Source organism: Labrus bergylta, chromosome 5, assembly GCF_963930695.1.
Source record: "Labrus bergylta chromosome 5, fLabBer1.1, whole genome shotgun sequence".
Lineage (NCBI taxonomy): Eukaryota > Metazoa > Chordata > Actinopteri > Labriformes > Labridae > Labrus > Labrus bergylta.
Window position 1 is genome coordinate 15,548,667 of NC_089199.1, and position 20,968 is coordinate 15,569,634.

The following is a 20,968-nucleotide window of genomic DNA, read 5'->3' on the forward strand; positions in this document are numbered from 1 at the left end:
TGAAATTGGATTTAACTTATTACTTTTTCATGGATCACTTTCTTGTCATCACTTCAAATTGGATTGCAGCCCCAGGTAACTAATTATGCCAGCCAGGATCAGGAGTGGAGAAAAAGGTAATTAGGAACAACACTGTCGGACCCTCACTGATAGTCCACAGGAAAAAATGTTGGGGGGAGGGGGGAAATTAAGCTCATTTGTTGCATTGCACACAAACCTAGCTGGTTAACTACACCTCATTGCAAGAGATTTTATTCAGGTATGCACATCCTCTTGGGGATTATGTGTCATTCAACTGGGATCAAGATGTCATCTCAACATTTTGTCTTTGTAATAAATACTATTATCATGATTGTTTCCTATCCAGGATTGTGAGGTTATTATTAATTTATCATACATTGGTACAGTGAGCAGATTGGCCAGCAAACAGCTTGAGTTCCATTTCTGGGCACTGCTTGAATGTTTCTGTTTGAAGTTTTGTTCACTGATTGTGGGGCCATGTTGTGTAGAAGCAGATATGAAATATAGGAGAGTTAAGATATGCTGACAGAACATATTTTCACAGTTTCTGCTTATAAGGGAGGGGGGGGAATTATACCTTACTTAACTTATTATTGAGAGCTTTTGTGTTTGATCTTAAAGAGCATAATTTATATCTGAAAAAATGAAAGCTACCTATTTATTGGAATGTTGTGATTGCCTTTGTTTCTTGATTACACTAATCAATATTTTCTTGTCAATTTTGCATTGAAAAGTCATGATGTCAAAGGTGCATCACTTGGAGTTCTTCCAGCAGATAATTTTTGAGAAACAATGCAGAGAAAATTCTTATTAATACACATATTAATTTAAATCCCTCAAGTTATTTTTTACAGTAAAGGCAAAGAGATACTTTATGAGGACTTGAGGGAGGATTTCATTTTTACACACAAAAGCCTGGAAGAAACACAAAAGCACAAACGGATATATAGTGGACATACAGTAACGGAGTGACATCAGAGTTAGGTGGCTGCACATGAACAAGTACCCTAAGCAGTCGAAGGTTCAGTTGTAAAAGGGTCCATAAGCAGTCCCCCCCCCCCCTACACACACACACACACACACACACACACACACACACACACACACACACACACACACACACACACACACACACACACACACACACACACACACACACACACACACACACACAAAATAAAGTTGCACAGCACCTCTCCGGTGTTCTCCCTCCCCACATTTGCTCCTCACATCCTTAATTTGTGGTCCACTGGGGGACAGCATGATGAGATGCACAATCCAGGGGCCAAGATCACATCTGACAGGTCTTAGGCTGAGAAGTCCCCAGCGAAGTCTTTTCCTCACTCTCCTACTGTTTTGTAGTTTGGCCATACTATTGTTCTGACACATCTATGCCACAACACTGCAGTCTATAAGTCTGCAGGGCACTAGTCCACAGCCTGTGCGCTTAGCCAGTTCTGGATATCAGAGGCAGCATTTATAGGTTCCCAAAACCGCTACGACAAATGGCCCAGCAGTTCACGGAAATGGCATAGCCCACTGGCAAGTTTTTCCCGGCTTTAGTTGCTGTGAGAAAATGATTAGCATTATATATGAGAGAGACATGGCCAAGGCATCAACGGTTTTTTACACAGCCATTAGACATTTGAACAAAAAACGCTAAACTAAAGCAAAGCATTGCAATTAACTTGGGTGTTGGTTGGTTTGCTTATTTATTGTCTAGGTGTGGATTAGAAGGTTAATTCCACTGTCATTTCCTATGAAAATGACTTTTTTTAATTTAAGAGCGTCACACAACACAAAGCTATGAAGACAAGAAAATTGACAAGATGAAAAGTTAAAAACATGTGAAATTTTAAAGGCAGTTTAGAAATTCACCAGTAAGAATAAGTAAGATTAAAAATGTCCATTTAATAAATAATAATTGTGTTGGCGGTGGGTCAAGCACCCAGACTAGCCTTAAGTCTGATGATTGGGCATAACACCATGGCTGCTTTGACTTGAGATGTAGAGATCTGTACCTTGGCCCTGAAGGTTTGTATTGGTTGTGTGTGAGGTGTCTGAGGCTATTTCTAGTTCTTTCTTTATATTCCTTCTGCTGTAGATGCTGCTCTAAGTCCAGTCTAAGACTCAAGATTTTACTGCTAAGTTGAATGATGTCGTTGAGAGGGTTGAGGTTAAAGTTGTTCATAGCACCAAAACAGTCTGCCGTATTGAAGGTGACAAATGCTTTAATGAAGCACTTGAAAAAAGAAAGTTATACTGATTGATTGATCTGCATTTACAGAGTAAGAAGAAAATGTTTCAGTGTCATTTGGAAAAAAATTATCTCATTGTTTGCCTTGAATGGGAGTTTGTTGTCGATCAACTGGTCGTTGACTTCCAGGATTGGAATAGTGAACTGTTCATGGCGAAAGTCAATGAGCTGTTGATTTTAAGCCAAAGCATAAATGTTACTTTGCATATTTGAATTTTGCACCAAATAATAAACGAGATAGAAGGTGTTAATTAATGAGCTTTCAGGGAGGTTGTAGTTGGAGTTAGTTACCCTTGGATGGAGCAGGGAGTCATCATTTTCCTGTTTATATTCTAAAAGCAAAACAGAGCCAATTACCTGGCTACTTTAATGTTAAATCAAACATACAGACTTTTAATGGTACATTTAAAAAAAATTGGCAAATTCCTAACTGAGCAGCAGTGTTTTCTCCCTTATACTCTTGGATGAAATTATCTTTTATTTTTCATTTGCTCTTTTTGATTCTTTACCTTTAGGATATGCTGTCACCATAAATATATTAGGGAAAAAGTCCCCTTATCGGTCTGCAAAGTGTCTCCAACTGTTAAATCCCCTTATTCATCAGTTCCATGCGTGATCTTCAGAAGGAGTATATCATTTTTGGTTTCTAAAAAGTCTCAAGGTGATGTTGTAATAAAACCCGCATTGTGACGGAAGTCTGCCTTTGAGGTGATAAACTCTGTCAGGTATGATCATATCAAAACCAAGGTCGGTGCTAGCATTGAACCCCAGGATCAAGCTGTCTGTTTTGCTGCCTGTTTTTCTTGTCACTTTGTAAAAATGTATTATGTGTAGTGGATAGATAGAACCAGGTTTGGGATAATGCTGTCAGAATGAAGTCATACGTCCCAATTCCATGCGGCTAAGTAGAGAGTGGAGAGCGGGGTACCTCAGCCAAGATGATGACTGTCAAATTGACTCTAGTCACAGCACTAGGAGCTACTTATCATTTTCAGGACCCCTCTAGTATTTCAGTTCTGATCTTTCCCTTCAAGCTGTGAATCATCTCAACCATAGACTGTCTCAACCCTCCACCCTACTTAGTCATTCACCCAGATACATACACATACACACAACAACACCCTAAAATTTGATGCATCTTTGTGTCGTCCTCTGGCACTACATCCTGATGTCAAAGCGTCTTTGTTTGAAGTGAATCATATGCCATGTGGAGAGGGAGGGAAGGAGTGATGGATGCACAGATATGGCATTTATAAACACTAAAAGCTATGTGAGGTTCCGTCAAGTCAGCATCAACTTAGTGTTTGTCAAATCGACATTTGTTTGCTGTTACTTTTGCATTCATCTTTGTTGTTAAATAATTAAAAAAATATTTTAATGAGTGTTAACTTATTGACTCCAGTCATACCATTAAGTATAAATATTCAAACAACAAATTTTTTCTCTCCTTATTTTAATGTTGCACAAACACTTCAGTGTTTAAGTATTGAAAACAAAAGCAGACTTTCTGCAAGATGAAATACAATCATCTCCATAAACAGATTTCCAAAAATAAATGTGTTTCAAAATACTGATAATAAAAGTAAATCAATGTAAGACTAGGACGAACCCGGTGACTTGGACATGACTTACTGAAACTCCACTCTGCTTCATGTGAATACCTCATTTATTATTTATGATATTGTGTATTACGTTGTAAATAAACATTTTGTTAACATTACGTCAACTGTAAATAGAACAGTATAAAGGTACAGGAACACTGAACATACAGAGGGACTATTTCACCTCTTCCAAAAGTTGTATGCTCTTGTTTTATTGAAATCAAACATAGAAACAACAAACACAAACAAACATGGAACTCACCAACAACATGGAGAGTTATCATTGCAAGTGAGTGGGTCACCAGATTCAAACGTAGAAAATGTCTGCACTGGCTTAAATGAGAAATACATAACTCTGACACTAATCCTCAATTCACAGATACTCCGTGGTCCATCAGCACCGTGCACTACGCCGTAGTCACTGCCACTCTAGTTAATCATTTTTTCACACAACAAGCGCCGCGGTCCGTCTCCGGAGCGTGCCACCAACGCCACTACGCTCTGCTCCGTTTCAAATACGCTGCAAGTCTTTTTTTCGACAGAGTATGCTGCAGGCACGCGTCAAGCTGGGCAGAATATGAAAACCCATACAGGAAGTCAGACAAGGAAACGCACAGAGCATCCGGTCAATTTCAAAATAAAACTCAGTATACAGACTTTGGATCATATCACTTTTCATCACTTTATCAACATTACGTCAAAAGAGGCACCGACTGATCAACAAATCATCCTCAGAAAGCCGCCTGAAGGAGCAAAACCGTAGCGCTGACGTACCGTGGCGTTCACAGAATATGCGTGAATTGGCGGTTAGTTCAGTTTATTTGTTTATTTTTTGGGGACAGTCCCATTTAATTAACTGTACAGTAAAAGGAGCGGCTTTAGCCTTCTTCCAGCTGTAGTCCCCGGCCAGTTGTCAGTAGGCAACCTCAAATGCATTATTTAAAAAGTAAAATACAATAAATCACTTTACATTTGTAATTAAAGCAGGCCTAAGCAACAGAGAGACACACAGCATTTCACACACAATTGGAGCAAGCACGGATGAAGCAAAGACATCAAAGCAGTTCATGCTATAAAGACAATACAGAGGATACGAGGAAAAAGAGTAATAACGGGCCACATTGAAAGCACATACAACACATAACATGGAGGCAGGCAGCAGAGATGGAGCGGCAGCAGCAATGACTATGTCACTTCACCTAGCGCTTCAAATTGGTACTGCAGTCCAATTTCCTCCAGAATAGAGATGCGCGTGCAGGTTGACATGTTGCAGACACTGAAGCTTCAGTGTTTAACCAGTTATGCATCTTGAAACCATTCTGCATTCTAAAGCATCTCCAATATTTATCCTAGTTAAACCACGTTTCTTGTTGTGGAGCTTTTAAGGAAAATGCAGAGGCTTTTTAGGTCGAGTACAACTAACTATCTGAATCAGTTCACTTGCCTGCTTCCATTGCTGCAACACCTGCCGCGATAACTGGTCAGATATCTGGCAAACCGAGGGGCGTTCTTAAAACTGACTACCTTCTTTGAACAAAAAAAAAGAAAAGAAAAGAAGACCAATCCATGCTGGAATCAAACAAAGGAGGACATACTGGCTGCTGTATTGTTGTCAGAGAAGCCAGCACGTCAAAATAGCATGTTTGCTTAATGTCTTATCATACAATAAGGTCATTCTAAGATTTAATTCAGTTGATATCTTACATATTGCTCTTTAAATGTAGATGTGATTTATTTATTTAATAAAGTGCTTTGTGGCTATTTTTACTTATAGAGGTCAATGTTTAAAACATAATAAAAAAGAGGAGTTAAACTGCGCAGCGCACCTTTTGCTAAATCATCTAATAATGCAAAACAAGCCATAATGTAACATTTCAAATGTCTGTCACAGCTGTCTTTTTTTAAGGTTTTGAATTAATGGAAGAATATGCAACTTTTTGATCCAGCAGATGTCGCCCTTGAGCACCAGCATGAGACCAAAACAACTCGTGCTGCATCGTTGCGTTAGCATGCTAATGCTAGCGCTCTTTATATTGCTCGTCCCGTCACACTGCAAGTAAATTTACACGAAATAACCAAAAATCTAAAAATGCTTACGTGACATTCAAATAATCAGTGAGTACAGTATGTTATTCTTCTCTTCTCTAGTCCCTCAATTAAACAACTTTTAAATGAAAGGTGATGAGCCGGCCGGCCGTCCCGTCCACGTAAACACGATCTAGATACGGCTCGGAAAACATCACAGATAGCAGGTGTGACACTCATTGTAGACAGTCATGACTTATTTTCAGAGGATATACTTGATTTCCGCTACATTTAAGCGTACGCGCCTGTTTAAAACTAGACAAAATCCCCAATTTTGCAGATACACTCGTGCGTATGATGAACGGTGGATGTTTTGGCACTGTAGGAGGACAGCGTGAATGCAGCAGCAACGTGGTGTCATTATCTGATTTTGTTTTTGACCCTCCCACTGCAGCAGACTACTAATATGTGCTTTCTAACCTTCACTTCATTCACAAGCTCCTCCATTTCTGGCTCAGAAAGTTTATTTTCTTTGACTAAACTTCCCGGTCTTCGCTGCGATCCATACATGCGGCGAAAAACACGGAAATGGCGTGCGCACAATAATTCAGATTTATGAATAATTTAATCTATCGTACGCACACCTGCACGCAATGTTCCCTCTAAATATCACGATCCACCTGGAAATGTGCTCTCGTAGTTTAACCCCATGTTCCGCTGTCTACCGTCGGATTCCCAACACGTGCGCACCAGCCAATATATTTTCTCACCACCTTGCGTATGTGAGTTCATCAGAATCATTCTAAATCCACAGGCGCATGCCCGCAACCTGCAATCAGCATTCTACCACGCCCCCTACTCTCCATATAAGGACATCCGATTGGTGTTTCAGGATGGAAGTGGTGAGGTGGAGACATTCAGTCTATGTTGGAGACACGTAGAGATGGTTTCAAAAGGCTAAAAAGAGCGGTGTGTCTGGGGGCTTAGATATTAATCACAATCATGTATTTTCCCTGCATGACCTTAAATAGGCTCAAATTAATCAGCTGGTTTTGGTAACCGATGCGATATTTCATGGTGGGAGTGGTCGAAGATTAGATTTCAGATTTTGGATTTAAGAAGTATAATAAGGATTAAAAGGCATACATTTCATGGTTATTTAATACATATAGTCCATGCATTAGTAAATTAACGGTTTTAATTATTGCCTATTCAATGTTTTTTATATACTGTTTATATATATGTATTTTTTTTTTTTTTTCTTACTGAATGTATTTTTAGAGAATGTATGTTAACATATTCTGTGAAAGCTGGTCCATCATGGGTGTGTACGCATGGTCTGGGGAAGTTCTATATTTGTTTGCAGAATAAGAATAAATTCAAGTAAAAACATATTAATGAATCTCAGATTTGTGCGGCAAACGTTCGTATGAGTGGTTTAAGAACAGATTTGTGCGTATGCGCTGTTTGTGAATGAGGCCCAAATTATCTTTAGCCAGAGATGTGCAGAGCAAAGCCCAGGCCAGGCCAGACATTAACTCATACTTTCACTCTTACTCAAGCAGGAAATTGGAGTATTTTATAATATCATCCACTCTGTCATGAGCAAAACTGCTCGTTACACTCTGTAAACTATCACAAGGGACACTGGTTGAAGGCTCAGAGATATTGATGTTTCTCCATTCACAAGGGGGAAAAAAATCTATATAGCATGTGTATCACATCTTCACATAAATGTAATTATTTTATCTTCCACAGGCACAGGCAATGGATTACAAAAACAGTGTGTGAAAGAAGAAGCTTGAACTGTGCGTCGGCTAAATTTATCATGAGGCCTTTGGGAGCGTTGAAATGAGAACAGTGGCCTATTACTGCTAAGAAGGTGTTTTATTGAGAATACGCCGACATACCACCCCAGGGAGGATGCTAAGGGAGAAGAGTGTGGCTACCTCCTAAACCACTTTGTGCATAGGTGTGTTTGTGTGTGTACCGAGTGCGTGCATGCAGCAATAAGTGCATGCCTGCATGTCAGTGTCTTTTTGTGTGAGCTGTCTTGACGATGTCAGATAGAAAAAAAGTGTCCTTTTGTTCCTCTTAATTATTCACTATGATATGTATTGGAATTGTCACTTTGACACTTGAGGTGTCCAAGTCAATAATTTATATAGGTCAGGCCGGCTTAGCAGAGCTCATTGTAAGTAATTAGCAGATGAGAGCAGTGGTTTGTTATGCAGGCACTCTGTTTATTTTATCAGTGTGTTTGTGGACTGGAATGTATCCTATGAACATTCCTTCATCCATTGCCAAGGGTTTATAGCTGTTGATATGAGCTGTGTTTTAGAGCCCTGTTATTCAGCTCTGTGTTTATTGTTATGATAATTAACAAAGGGAGGTGGTAATCTTGCATTCATGCCTTTCCTTTAGTTTTTTTTAAGTGAATTGCACAAGTTAGTGAGCCAGATTATAGAACTATTACTTTAAGTAGTTCTGATTAACAACTCATTCCATTTATGTATGTTTTTATGTATTTAATAAAGACCCATGTTTCTAGTTTAATTTGAAAGAATGATAAAAAGTGAGTTTTGGTCAGTTACATGATCAGACCTGATTCCTATTCTGCCTTTTCTCTTCCTGAATGAGTTCAGAAGAATCTCCAGTAGGTGGCAGAGTCTTGTTTCCAATTCCTGCATTTCTTCTAAGTGCATATGGATGTTAAAGACTGAGATGATATTATGACAGCTAATTGCTCTCATTGGGACGGAGTCGATGGATTGCCTGAAAGCTTGTGTAATGTTACCTATTAATGAAAGTGGTCTTAGCAGGTCTGTCTGTTAATTGAAGAATAGCTAAAAAAAAAAAAGTGCTTTTGTAGATATTTTTGAACCAATACACACAAACTTGTCTTAAACAATCTTGTAAATAGTTAAAGCTTTCATCCAATAATTTACACAGAGATGAACAGAAGACACATTTAGCCAAACTTAAAAAAAAAAAATAATAATAATAATATTTCAACTCTAAAATGAAGACTTGTGTTGATGTCTCAACCTTGGAATTCTAAAGAAAGGAAAAGTAATTGTTAATGTGCATGTCCATGTGTATTTTTTATCTTCAGATTGGGAAATGAGTTGTGGTTTTGTTCCTGCACTGTAAACATTCCATCAAGCATAACAATAACGAGGCTAATAAATAGGCCAGTTTTCTTTCTTTCTGCTAGCTTTGTTTACTTATCTGTTTTTTAATTAAAGGGCCTCTTTTCTTTCAGCTCCCATTGTTTCAATACCATGGCCGGAGTCCCAGAAGGGGTCAAAGGGTTAACAGCCGTCAACTGTGTCCTTTTTTTTTTTTTTTTAAAGGGGCCCCCTCACAAAGGCACGGGTTCACCTGCAGCACAGCCGCGGCTCCCTATTGTGTGGCCCCATTTGAATTGATTATGTTTAGAGGGCTGGTTGTGATTGGTGGAGAAGGGTGTGGTTGATTGGATAGTTTTGTATCTTGTCAGCCAGGGAGCAACCATCCGCGTGCAAACTGTCTGTATCCTGAGGAAGGTTGGAGACTTCACAACACAACAGCACTAGTTCTCAGCCTCCCTGCCTGTGTGCCTCTATCTCTCCCGACCTCTCACTCACTTACTCACAGACTCTCTCTCTCTTTCTCTCGCTCTGTCTCTCTCTCTTCCCCTCTCCGCTCAGCTCTTCGCTCTGCTTCACTCCACACCGCGTGGCCCAGCACTCTGTTTACCCTGCCAGCTAAATGGAGTTTGTCAGGTTTGTCAATATGATTGATTTCTGTGATTTTGCCAGCTTTCTTGTGTTAAAAAACTTGACAATTTAATTTGACACGGGTAAAAAGACTAAAGAAAGCTTGTGTCTGTTTGTCGCTCATGTACTTTAGATTTTTATAAGAATGTGCATAAGGAAATTGGACTGTTTGCCTCTTTTTTGTTGCGGTGCTGGGCTGTTGGTTTTGAAAACTTAACACTTGTGTTCGTGGATATGTCTTTTTGCCTGCTTGTTTGTCAATTACAGTATTATATACCTAACAATTTAGAATCATTCTTGACTGTCATTTTCAACTGTTTGTTTAGTTTTGTTTACTTTTCTGTTAGTGAGCTAACCAGTCAAGCAGGATCTGAAATGTAGTGTATGTAGTTTGGATTATTGAAAGTTGCAGGAAAAACAGACGACATGTTTGTCTTCCTTTTTACAGTGTTGTTTCTAAGAATTTTTTTTTTTTTTTTGGAAAGAATACTTACAGGGTAAAGACACATACAGGTCTATATTACACATTGTTGTTTATTTTTTCTAGTTGTTTATTTTTTAAGTTGTTAGTTTTTTTATGTGAATACATGCAGCTCAGACTTTTCTTGCTCATGAGGCTGTGGCCTGGACTTATCCTTACTCAGCTCATGGTGTCACAGTAAATTAAGACAGGCTGGCACAGCTCTATACTTGTGACCGTCACCTCACAATCATGTTAGAGAGACTCTGGCAATTCAAATCACATCACACATGTCTCCCTGAAAATGTATTGAGCATTTTCTATGCGCTTGTGTTTATGTGTGCCTGTAGTTGAAACAAAGAGTTTGTATTTAGAAGGGGCGACTTGTTGTACTTTTGCTCTTCACTAAACTTTGAGTGCTATTTGCAATCTTTGAGGTTTTAAAAGTTATTGAAGTCCTTACAAACAAGTACTTTTTTCAAAAATATTTTCCAGTTATGCAATGCAACTTCAAAAATACTTATGTGGTCCCTCTGTTAAAGTTTTTCTTTTGCGTCTGCATTTCCCATTTTTCTGAAGAAGTGTTTTGGATACATGTTTTAGGAACTTGCATCAGAGCTTAGAAAGTGTGTTACTGAAAATAAATAGAGATGTGGGAAGTAGTGTGGAGAAATTCAGACTTTTGAGGAGGAGAAAGAGGAAGCCTTAACAGGGCAGTGTGCACAGTAATGCTGTGCAGCTGTGCCGAGATTCACAGTTTGGGATAGCTGGAGTGCGAGCTGATTGGGTTGACAGTTTGTAATCAAAGTTGATTTATTGTTCATTAGTAGTGCATTAGCCCTTTCAGGCAGGAGTATTATTTGTGCAGTGGCCTGTCAAGGCAAAGGGCTGCCAGCACCTGTCATTTCTAAACCATGACATAGGCAACCAGATATTAGCTGTGTACCCAGAGAGGGGGAAACAAGGGTGGGATATCCTTTACAGGGACAGTCTCTACTTACTGAAGTAGGCAGGAAAAAGAGCGGAGAGATAACACAATTCTTAAGCAGATATACACTGAGCTGTCAATCTTTTGTTTTTTTTTCCATAGCTAGCTTTACAGACTGATATATGTTTTTTCTTTAAAAAGGCTTTCATTCATTTGAAAGGGTTCTTACAATGCTGCCTTAGTGTGTCTCCGTCTCAGATAGGGATATTAACTCTAAACTTGACATGCCATGTGTTTCAAAGGCTTCAGATGGTGGCATAATGATGAGATTACACGGTGTGGTGTTTTATGGCAGCAGGTCTTTTTCATCACTCATTTTTCCCCCCTGACTTAAATGTCTGTATATATTTCTAAAGGACAAGAAGACATGTATATTTGACTCATTGGGAATATTGTTTGATCATCTGTGTTTTGTTTGGACAAATATAATTTCATTCATTTTTTGTCTATGCTTAGACATACTGAAGAGATGCATTTTTTTCACGTTTATACTTCATGGCAAACAGATAACACGGCAACTTTAGAATTGTCTTGAATATAATTTAAAGCCCCCTTGTCTGCGGTAATGGAACAAGGATTAGCTTTGCGTTGCTGGTGTGCAGAAAATAGAAACAATCTGCATGATGATGTATCAGCCATTGTCTTTTGACTGTAGTTTAAATTTAAGGGGTTTTAGAGACTGTGATCTTAATTAAATCTTATCTGACTAGAATAATTGATCTGGATAACATGCATTGTTATTAACAGTACAGAATACTTCACAGATACTGTATGCAGTCCACCCGAACACTGAATGTAAGGCCCTATAAGCAATCTTAAAAGAGGTAACTGTTGTTTGGGGGATAGTGGTTGTCACTTTGACAAGTAAGGTTTCCAAACTTAAAATGAGAGGCAGGATATTCAGTTTCCCGTCCTATTTTACAAATTCACTTCCAAAATACTCTCACAGGGGACTTTTTTGTATAAAAGTTGTATTCTCTCTATTTCTATAATATTACCAATATTAAAAATTATATTTCATTATGCAGACATCACCTGGTCCCTGTGATTTTAGCAGATTTTTTGTTATATAATAAACTCACAATTACGAAGGCTAAAAAATCTAAATAGTATATTTGGATTGCCAGACAAAACTTGGTGGTGACACAAAGGATGGTATGTGTGTGTGTTTGGTTGCTGGGGGGGGGGGGGGGGGGGAGAGAGAGGGATGGGGGTCAGCAGTGGTTGCCCGGAGTGGTGGATGCCTCCAGTGTGGGAATCAGCGTTTAACTTGCAGCTCAGCTGTTATTGTTGGGGTGAGAGCTCAGTCGCTTCAGCGTGCAGTTTGTTTGCTTAAACCAGACACTGGGAAAGCTCTGGCGAAAATCTGTTTGTTTGTAGTTGAAACGTTAATTAAAATACAATCTTGACTTTTGTTTTTGCACATGCTGCAAATAATTTTAGCCCTAGCACACACACACACACACACACACATACACACACACACACACACACACCCAAATACCCAAATCAAAATATTTATATAGTTTACAGTAAATGGTGGTATAACATAGCTGTGACAGTTTGTTCATCTGAACTGTGAATAATATATATATACATATATATATATATATATATATTATTATTATTTTTTTTTAACTTGATTGTACAAAAGACACATGTTTACACTCTGTCCTGAATTTTTAGTCCAGTTTAGGGTTACAGAAGAAAATTTTTGTTTTGTACTCAAAATAAATCCTTTCATAATTATGATAAAGCTTTATTATTTGTATTATTATTATTTGTATTATTATTATTATTATTAGGGAATTCATCTTTCTCATTTTGATAGATTTAATTGATATGAAAAGCAAAATTCTCCTAGATGTTCATGGAAAGAGACAATAGTCGGATAGTTGTGTTCTTACACCACTTCAGGCCAAGGTAAAACAACAGCATCAAACAGACTAGAGTCGGTAATTTCTCAAGGGCTTGTTATGTCTTTTTTACTTTTCCATTCCATTTGATGCCCATACAAACAGGATAGCCACAGGGGGCTAAAATTAAAATTTAATTTATTTTCCTTTTCTGTCCTTTTTTCTTTCAGTGCAGTTTCATATGCAGCCAGTTAAAGGTTTCGGCTAGTCTCACTAATTTTCACCTCCTTGTCCCTCATTTCATTGCCCCTTAATCACCTGGGGGTACTTCTTTTCAGATTCATTCATCCCTACTCCTTTCCGGCAGGCTTTGACCTCTGTCTTATGGTAGAAGGAGGCGTTTAGGGAGCATCTTCACTCACTCAGAATCAGTCGCTTGAGGATGTATGGATTAATTTTTATTACCTCCTTAGGATAGGCTATTTTTTAAGGTATCTCAAAGAGAATTCCATTTTCTGTTGGGGTCTTGCCATGGTTTTTTGTTGGTTTGTTTGTGTGTTTGTTTGTGGTAATGCATATTAGAGGCTGTGCTGGCAATTAAAAAAAGGAAATGTTTCTGTTTTTGACAAAAATTTTGCTAAGTGTTGTAAAATGGATAATTCTTAAAGAAGAATGTATAAATATTTCAATATTTAATAGTTGTATTCCATTTAAATGTTTTTACTTGCATATTTCTTCTTTCTTCAAAGATATGGTTTTGCTCTCAAATACAAGGAATTATACGCTCAACATGTGCCTGTGTGTGCTTGTGAAAGTTAGCATGCCAAAGTCTGGATATGTGTGTGTTTGGCCAGCAGGCCTATGCTGGTATTGCCTCTAGACACCGCAGCTGTGTGAGAATGTTCAAGGTTAGAATGCTTATGTATACGGGAGGCACCTGGAGAACTCCACACCTTTGTGAAATTCATAAACGTGAACTGTTTTTCGTATCCTCAAAATTTCCCCTTTTATACCCTCATCTTGTATAGAAGATTACAGCTGGGTCAGCGGATCCCTCTATTTATTAGCTCAGTACATGTCTTCCTTTGGACTATCTTTGGATGGTGATGCATTTTTGTGGATTGTGATAAGGGACTGCACTATATGGGAGCACTTTAAATGGTGACAGGTGTCCTGTGTATGCTTTAAATGGGGCATGATTCAGCGGCCAGGTTAACATTGTTCAGTAAAAGTGCTCCCCCAGTCTTTCCCATCAATAGGAACCAGTCTTAGGTAGATTTTCACTCCTTCAACACAGGATTAAATGGCATTAGTTGCATTGATCAATAGGTTAAGAGGCAGACAATTCCTCTTGCTGTTAATGACCTCAGTAGTAATGGAGTAATGGGTAATAAAATGGAGGTCTGTAATAGCGTCTTGCTAGGGCTCTGTACAGAGGGAGCTGTTCTAGCAGTAGTGACTGTGAGCCAGACATTCCTGGCAAGAATTGTGATCCTGATGAGAAGGAGAAAGGATTAAAGACGAGTGAATTGATGGAAATCTCTGTGATGGAATTGACAGCTTTTGAGAGCAATTTAAGTATGTAAAATCTGCTCACTTGTCATTTGATCTCCTTGATTTTCACATCATACATTGTATGATCTGGCAAAAATATATAACAAATAAAAAAGACTACATTTTTAATTTGAAAATCGTAGTAAAAATATGACAGAAAGCACTTAAAAAAGGGGCACTATTTATATCCTAGTGATCAAAGGGATACATTTTGTGTTTGGAGAGGACATATATATCACACATGGCATTTGCATGTCATGCAGGAAATGGCTGCATAGTTGACCTTCAAAAATGTTATAAAAATGTGCATTGCCCAGAAATAAAGGAGTTCTGTGTGATTGTAAAATTTTAACATGAACGACGTGGAAATGCAAATGACATGACAAGTCGTGCAAAAATCAAGACGTTCTTATTATTTGGACCTAATTCTATATACCTAATATATATACTATAAATAGCGTATGTATGTATATTAATTTAGCATTTTTCTCCATACACCTAATGATGGAAATAAGAAATGTCTTGTATGTGTTAGTCCTGGGTGGGGCTGAACCTCTGTCATTCTCTCAGGGGTTGGAGTACAGCACATTGTTGTACAGCAGCTCAGTAAATTACCCTGAAAGCATCAAAGCTGTTCCTTCTTGACATCACTGCCCTTTCCTCTGTATTTGCAGTACAGGCTGTTCATTATGGCTGCACTTTGTTTTCGTTTTATGCTACATTAGGGAGAATAACTAAGGTGATGTGCATATGGGGTGTGTGACATGAAGCCCCTTTTGCTGTCAGAGGAGATTCTAAAAAAAAAAATCAGATTCAGAAAAGCATGAAAAATTCAAAGGGTGTCATTAGATATAAAGGTGGCCACACAGTTTGGGTAACCTTGGTGATGACAGACTGTCACCCGTTATGCATGTTCTTTTAGCTGCTGATTGGCTCTTGAGAGAGACTTAAATAAAGGTATGCCACACCTTTATTCACAAGTAATGTAAAGGTGCATCCAAAAGAATCGCCAAACAGGTTAACTACAAAAATGCAGCATGTCATCGAAATGTGCAGGAAAAGAGATTTTTATGGGATCACAATCTAAGCAGTGATCAGTAGCATCAAGACACACTCAGAGTCCCCTTTGCAGCCAGAGAAATCAAGTCACCCTGGCAACTGTGGGTGCTATTTCAGTGTCATAACAAATCACTTGATTTGAGTCAAGTACTCACACCTTCTACTTGGAGTATGATTTTGAGGCCTGCCTGTTATTCACTGTAAATCCTCCCCCAAAAGCAGTTCACATTTGACCCTGCCTCTAATAAAGTATTCTCACAAGATACGTTGTGCAATTAGCATTAACATAGCTTTTTTTAAGGCAATCCTCCATGTCCTTAGGTAAAGCATGTTGTATTGAAGGCCAGCTTTGAGAAGTATCCTGTTTTTTTGTGTGAGAGAGGAAGGCTGCAAGGTGAAGGTCCGATACTCCATAGACATGATGTATGCCTGTCTGCAGCTCGTCCTGTAGCCAACCCCAGTCTTGTGATGTGGGCTAGATGCTCAGTTGGTAGAGTTGGTCATTTCTCTACCGGAAGGTCGGGGGTTCCATCCCCAGCTCCTGCAGCCATATACCATTTGTCCTTGGGCAAGATACGTAACCTCAAGTTGCTTTGTTGGCAGCGTATGAATGTGTGTGAATGGGATAAGTTACTTCTGATGGTCACTTTACATTGAAACCTCAGCTATCAGTGTGTGAACTGGTGTGAATGGGTAGGTGTGACCTGCGGTGTAAAAAGCACTTTGAGTAGTCAGAAGAGTAGAAAAGCGCTAAAGAAGCTATTTATTATTTACCATATGTCTTAACGGTCAGAGGAGTTGAAATGTTATTTATCTATCTCGATGTCTATCTATACATCTATACATTGCATAGATACATATATATATATATAGACATCGAGAGAGATAAATGTGTTTGTAAGGGATTAAAACATTTAATTTTATTTTTTTAAGTATTGCATTCATCGCGTGCTATGTTGTGCCTTTAGACACCTTCTGTGACATTTCAGTTTTGTTCTGTTCCTTTTATCTAATTTAATTTCCTTTTCAATCCATAAGCTATTTTTAGATAAAGAGATAGATAGATACGTGGACTACTTCAGTTGACTTTTATCTGCTTCTTTTTTCCGTCTGTGCAGATTCCAGTGTCAGTGGCTATGATGACACCTCAAGTTATAACTCCACAACAGATGCAGCAGATACTTCAGCAGCAAGTCCTGAGCCCTCAGCAGCTCCAGGTTCTTCTCCAGCAGCAACAAGCCCTCATGTTACAGCAGGTAATGTAAAAGGAAAGCATTTTGTCAGACAAGTCATCACATGATTTAAATGAAAAATGAATGTTTCAGGTTAAGACTTAAAATCATGGTATGGTTAAATAAAAGTGTTTAACAGAGAACTCATCTTTGAGCTGCTCTCTTTTCTTACCCTCAAGCCTTAAAGACAACATTCTTTACCACTGTTTAGTTAATATGACTGATACACACTCTGATTACACTCGCCTTCCCGTCTTTCCTGCAGCAGCAACTCCAAGAGTTCTACAAGAAGCAGCAGGAACAGCTCCACCTCCAGCTCTTACAGCAGCAGCAGCATCATCATGCAGGCAATAAGCCTAGTAAAGAGGTAGGATGACATCACCTCCACTGCCCACCATTAACAGAGTATGGAAGTCATGTGTGCTCCATCTCTCAACCTCATCTGCTTCCAGGCTTTGGTTATAGCAGAGGGGGAGGGGGAGGATCAAGTGCAATAATATCAGATAAATGGTCATTTATTGAACGGTGCTTTGCTAAGATAACATTGTCTGTTTTTCTCTAATCATCCCCATTAAAGCAAAAAAATGTTTTAAGGCCCCGTCCTTAAATTTTTGTTCTACTTTTTATCCAAGTTTAAAAGTGTATTATTTAACAAAGAGATGACTGTTTATGTTAGCCTTGTTTAGGATATTAATGAAGAAAGAAGGGAGAAAAAGCAAGAACTCAAAACTCATCAATCTGACAGGCTACTCTCTGTACTTAACATGGAAATGGCAGATTAAGAGAAGCCATGTAATCGTAAGAGAGTGCAGAAAGTGATTCCAACTTTGTTTTCTGTGTTTAGCTTTTTTTTTTATTCTTCTCCATCTTTTTCAATGTCTCTCCTTCACTCCCTCTAGTCAGCAGGATGTACTCAGCAACATAATGCGTGTTAATGATTGGAGTATACAGGGATCACTGTGGACAAAGCAAACTATTATTGTGCGGTCAGAAGAAGTTCAAAGAATATCTGGGAATTTTTGCTCTTGTCCCTATTGACTTCCCTGTTTGATGATATGAGGAAGCTTAGAACATTAAGACCAGTTTTAAATGCTGACACGCACACATCTACACCAAGCTCCCAACTTCAAAGTCGTTGCTCCCTAATTAATGAACTGCAGGCTTCAGTTTGGACAAGTTGTAGCCTGATTCTCCCATAAATCAACATGACAGCGGAGCTTGTCGGCTTCAGATAGGGCCTGTCACCGAGTCGTATCTGATGTAAACACTAGATGAGCAAAGGAGAAAAGAGGGGGGAGGTGATGGGGCGACACAAGTAGTTGCAATTGATCAGTTGAATTAGGCATGAGAATAAAAAAAAAATCTTTTTTGAAGCATATTATGTATGATCACAGGAATGCAACCTCGAGAGGCTCTACCCCTTTGCCAATGTTTTCTTTCTCTCCGCATTGCTCCCTCTTTATTCAGTCACATTTCTAGCAGCCATCAAAAGACAGAACAAGAATTATGCAGTGACTCCCCTGTGGCTGCCAGACAATAACCCCCTGTTGTTGCTTTGTGCCTCTTTTATTGTAAAGGCATCAAAATTTAGTTTTTCAAAGATCTTTAACTTTATATTTGAACCTTGACAATAAAGGCCTGCCAGTGCCACTCTTTATCATTTGTCTGCAACTGTGTTTTTCACTCCCTCATGCCATTTCTAGTTAACCTCTTATTTGGACTATTGGTACGAAGGTTTTTAATCAGTCTTCATGCTGGGAGCATAACAGCTGTCATCTGCTGGGGCGAGAAGAAAACAAAGTAAAGGGCAGAAAGGGAAATTTATGTTTAATACTTTATTTAATACTATTTTATATTCCCTTCTTTTTTTCTGAAAATAAACCATCTATTTATTTAGCATTTCTGATGGAAGACATTGGTCCTTGTGAATGCGTTGCGTTCAACCGTTGTGAAGCCACACCCGTGGCACAGTTATCTTTGTATCTGGCTTATGACGGGAAAAAGCAGAACAGAAAACCAGTTGTCATATTTCTAACACTGATGAAAAGACATCCTTTTATATAGAAAGGAAATAACAGCCCCCTGCATCCAAGATTTTACTAAAACAATGTGAATGAATGTAGTCACTCATAAGTTTATGAGCTACCTCAGTCAACAGTCCAATTCTGGTGACGATGCTCAATGTAATGGACCACTGTGTCCCAGAGGTTTTTTTTTTTTACTGATCCAGTGGTGAAGCAGATGGCATTGTGTAGAGCCTTATGAGGGAGATGAAGAAAATAAAAGCCAAGAAAAAAAAATTCACACTCAAAACACTCATTTGGAATTTAATTTATATATAATATAATTTACTTTCTAATTCCAATTGTCTTCTCTACACTCGTATCCCTTTTATATCCTATCAAAGTTCACACATTTCAAAAACATAATATCCACCCAAACACGTAAATCTGTTAAGAGACTCTAACTTTTCATCAATTATGTCTTGATAAAACAGCCTTAGATTAACTAAACAGCCATGTCTCAGTCAATCAGCAGCATGTGATTGAGCAAAGCGTGCTGCACAGGTTCGGTAAGGGTATATCCTTGAGCTCTGCGCTGAGCTTTGGATAGTTGTTACAGTTGCAAGGGTGGTAATAAAGCACTTTGATTTTGTCACACATTGTTTGCTGAATTATGAATGGCTGTAATTAAATTTGTGTGCTTCTAATTATGAATGATTTACTCTGTTGTTTCTTTGTCATTTGCCTCCCGACTCATTAGTTAAGAGAGCGAGAGATGTATACTCAACCTCTCTTCAGTGGGCTGAGACTTACCCACGACGGGAGCAAAATGTTTAATTATTAAAGATTTTTTTGTGTTTAATCACAAAAAGATCAAGTACTAATTTTACAAAATGAATCACAAGCTGTTTACATTAATAAAGTGCTGTACAAACCAGAAACTGCAGCTTTACATGTTTGCATTGACTCTTATTCTTATAAAGTTTTTCCGATAGTGTGTCTCTTTATCTTGATTGTGTATATTCATGTGTGCGTGTTCATTGGCAGGTGTCAGCACAGCAGTTGGCCTTCCAGCAGCAACTCCTGCAGGTCCAGCAGGTCCAGCAGCAGCATCTGCTCAACCTTCAGAGGCAAGGGCTGCTTACAATCCAACCTGGACAGACTGGCCTACAAATGCACTCGCTCACTCAGGGTCAGTACTTAAGATTACTCCACTTTACTGAAATAATAGCATAGAGCACTGTGTCAAATCTATCCATCAGCCCACAACTTAAAATTGTTTGTTTTATAAATCAGATGATTCTGGGTTGGCCTATTGTCTTTAAGAAAACAATATTGGTAATTTGATTTGTTTCAACTGGTAATAAAGGAATTGTTCGCTAAACATTACATACAAGGAGAGTTTGCCATTTATATTAAAATTTTAAAAATGCAGTTTTCATGTATGAGAATTTTAATCAACAATAAATCTTTGTCAGCTATCACTTCAAATCTATATTGTTATAGTTTTGGGAGAAATATCACACACAGATCTGGTCCTGTTCGTTTAGTTCTTTTCTTGCTACAAACTTATTGTATCCACAGTGTAAAAACAAAGGTACTCCTATAGGTTTTAAATACCGTAACAATGAATGAGATTATTTTGATTTTTTTCCGTTTGACAGAGGTATTGGTCTGGCATTTTTGACATCCAGTTCATGTATTTGTTTATTCAGAGGTTTGATCTGCTACTGATTTGCAGCAATACCTGTGGAATTAATCATGGTCAAAGTGAATAATTCACTTCTTAAATATGTAACCACATACTGCACTCCTACTGTTAGTCCCAAATCAACCTCTAAAAAAGTGAGCAAGTGTATTACATTTAGTCTTGCTTTTCACGTTGTCTATCGCTGTCTTAGACTTTGCGAGTCAAATGCTGTTGTCAAAATACATACATGATACAGTTTGTTATCCATGTTTTGTCCCTGAACTTTTTATCCAGAGGCTGTGAATGACCCCTTGATTGCAATCTTCTTCATCTTGGGGAAAGACTGGATCTATTGTCTATAAACCATCAGTGAACTTAGTTATCAGTGTTAATGTGTCTCAAACTTGGTAGAGTCAATGCCCCTTTTTGGGGCCAGGAAGTTTATGTCTTTGTTTTTATTC

At 38.4% G+C, this 20,968-nt stretch overlaps 1 protein-coding gene across 3 annotated transcripts in view; it reads left to right on the forward strand.

The window, feature by feature from the left end:
• Positions 1-20,968, forward strand: part of foxp1b (forkhead box P1b) — a 130,466-nt gene that overhangs the window by 80,411 nt on the left and 29,087 nt on the right. Inside the window, exons 1-4 of one of the 3 annotated variants that reach the window (XM_020633846.3) lie at positions 9,398-9,671; positions 16,701-16,838; positions 17,080-17,181; positions 19,865-20,009. In XM_020633846.3, coding sequence (XP_020489502.2) covers positions 16,719-16,838; positions 17,080-17,181; positions 19,865-20,009 — 367 coding nt within the window. In that variant the 5' untranslated portion in view covers positions 9,398-9,671; positions 16,701-16,718. Of the gene's footprint in view, positions 1-9,397; positions 9,672-16,700; positions 16,839-17,079; positions 17,182-19,864; positions 20,010-20,968 lie in introns of those variants that run through there. The other 2 variants (XM_065954973.1, XM_065954972.1) reach the window with 2 other exon arrangements.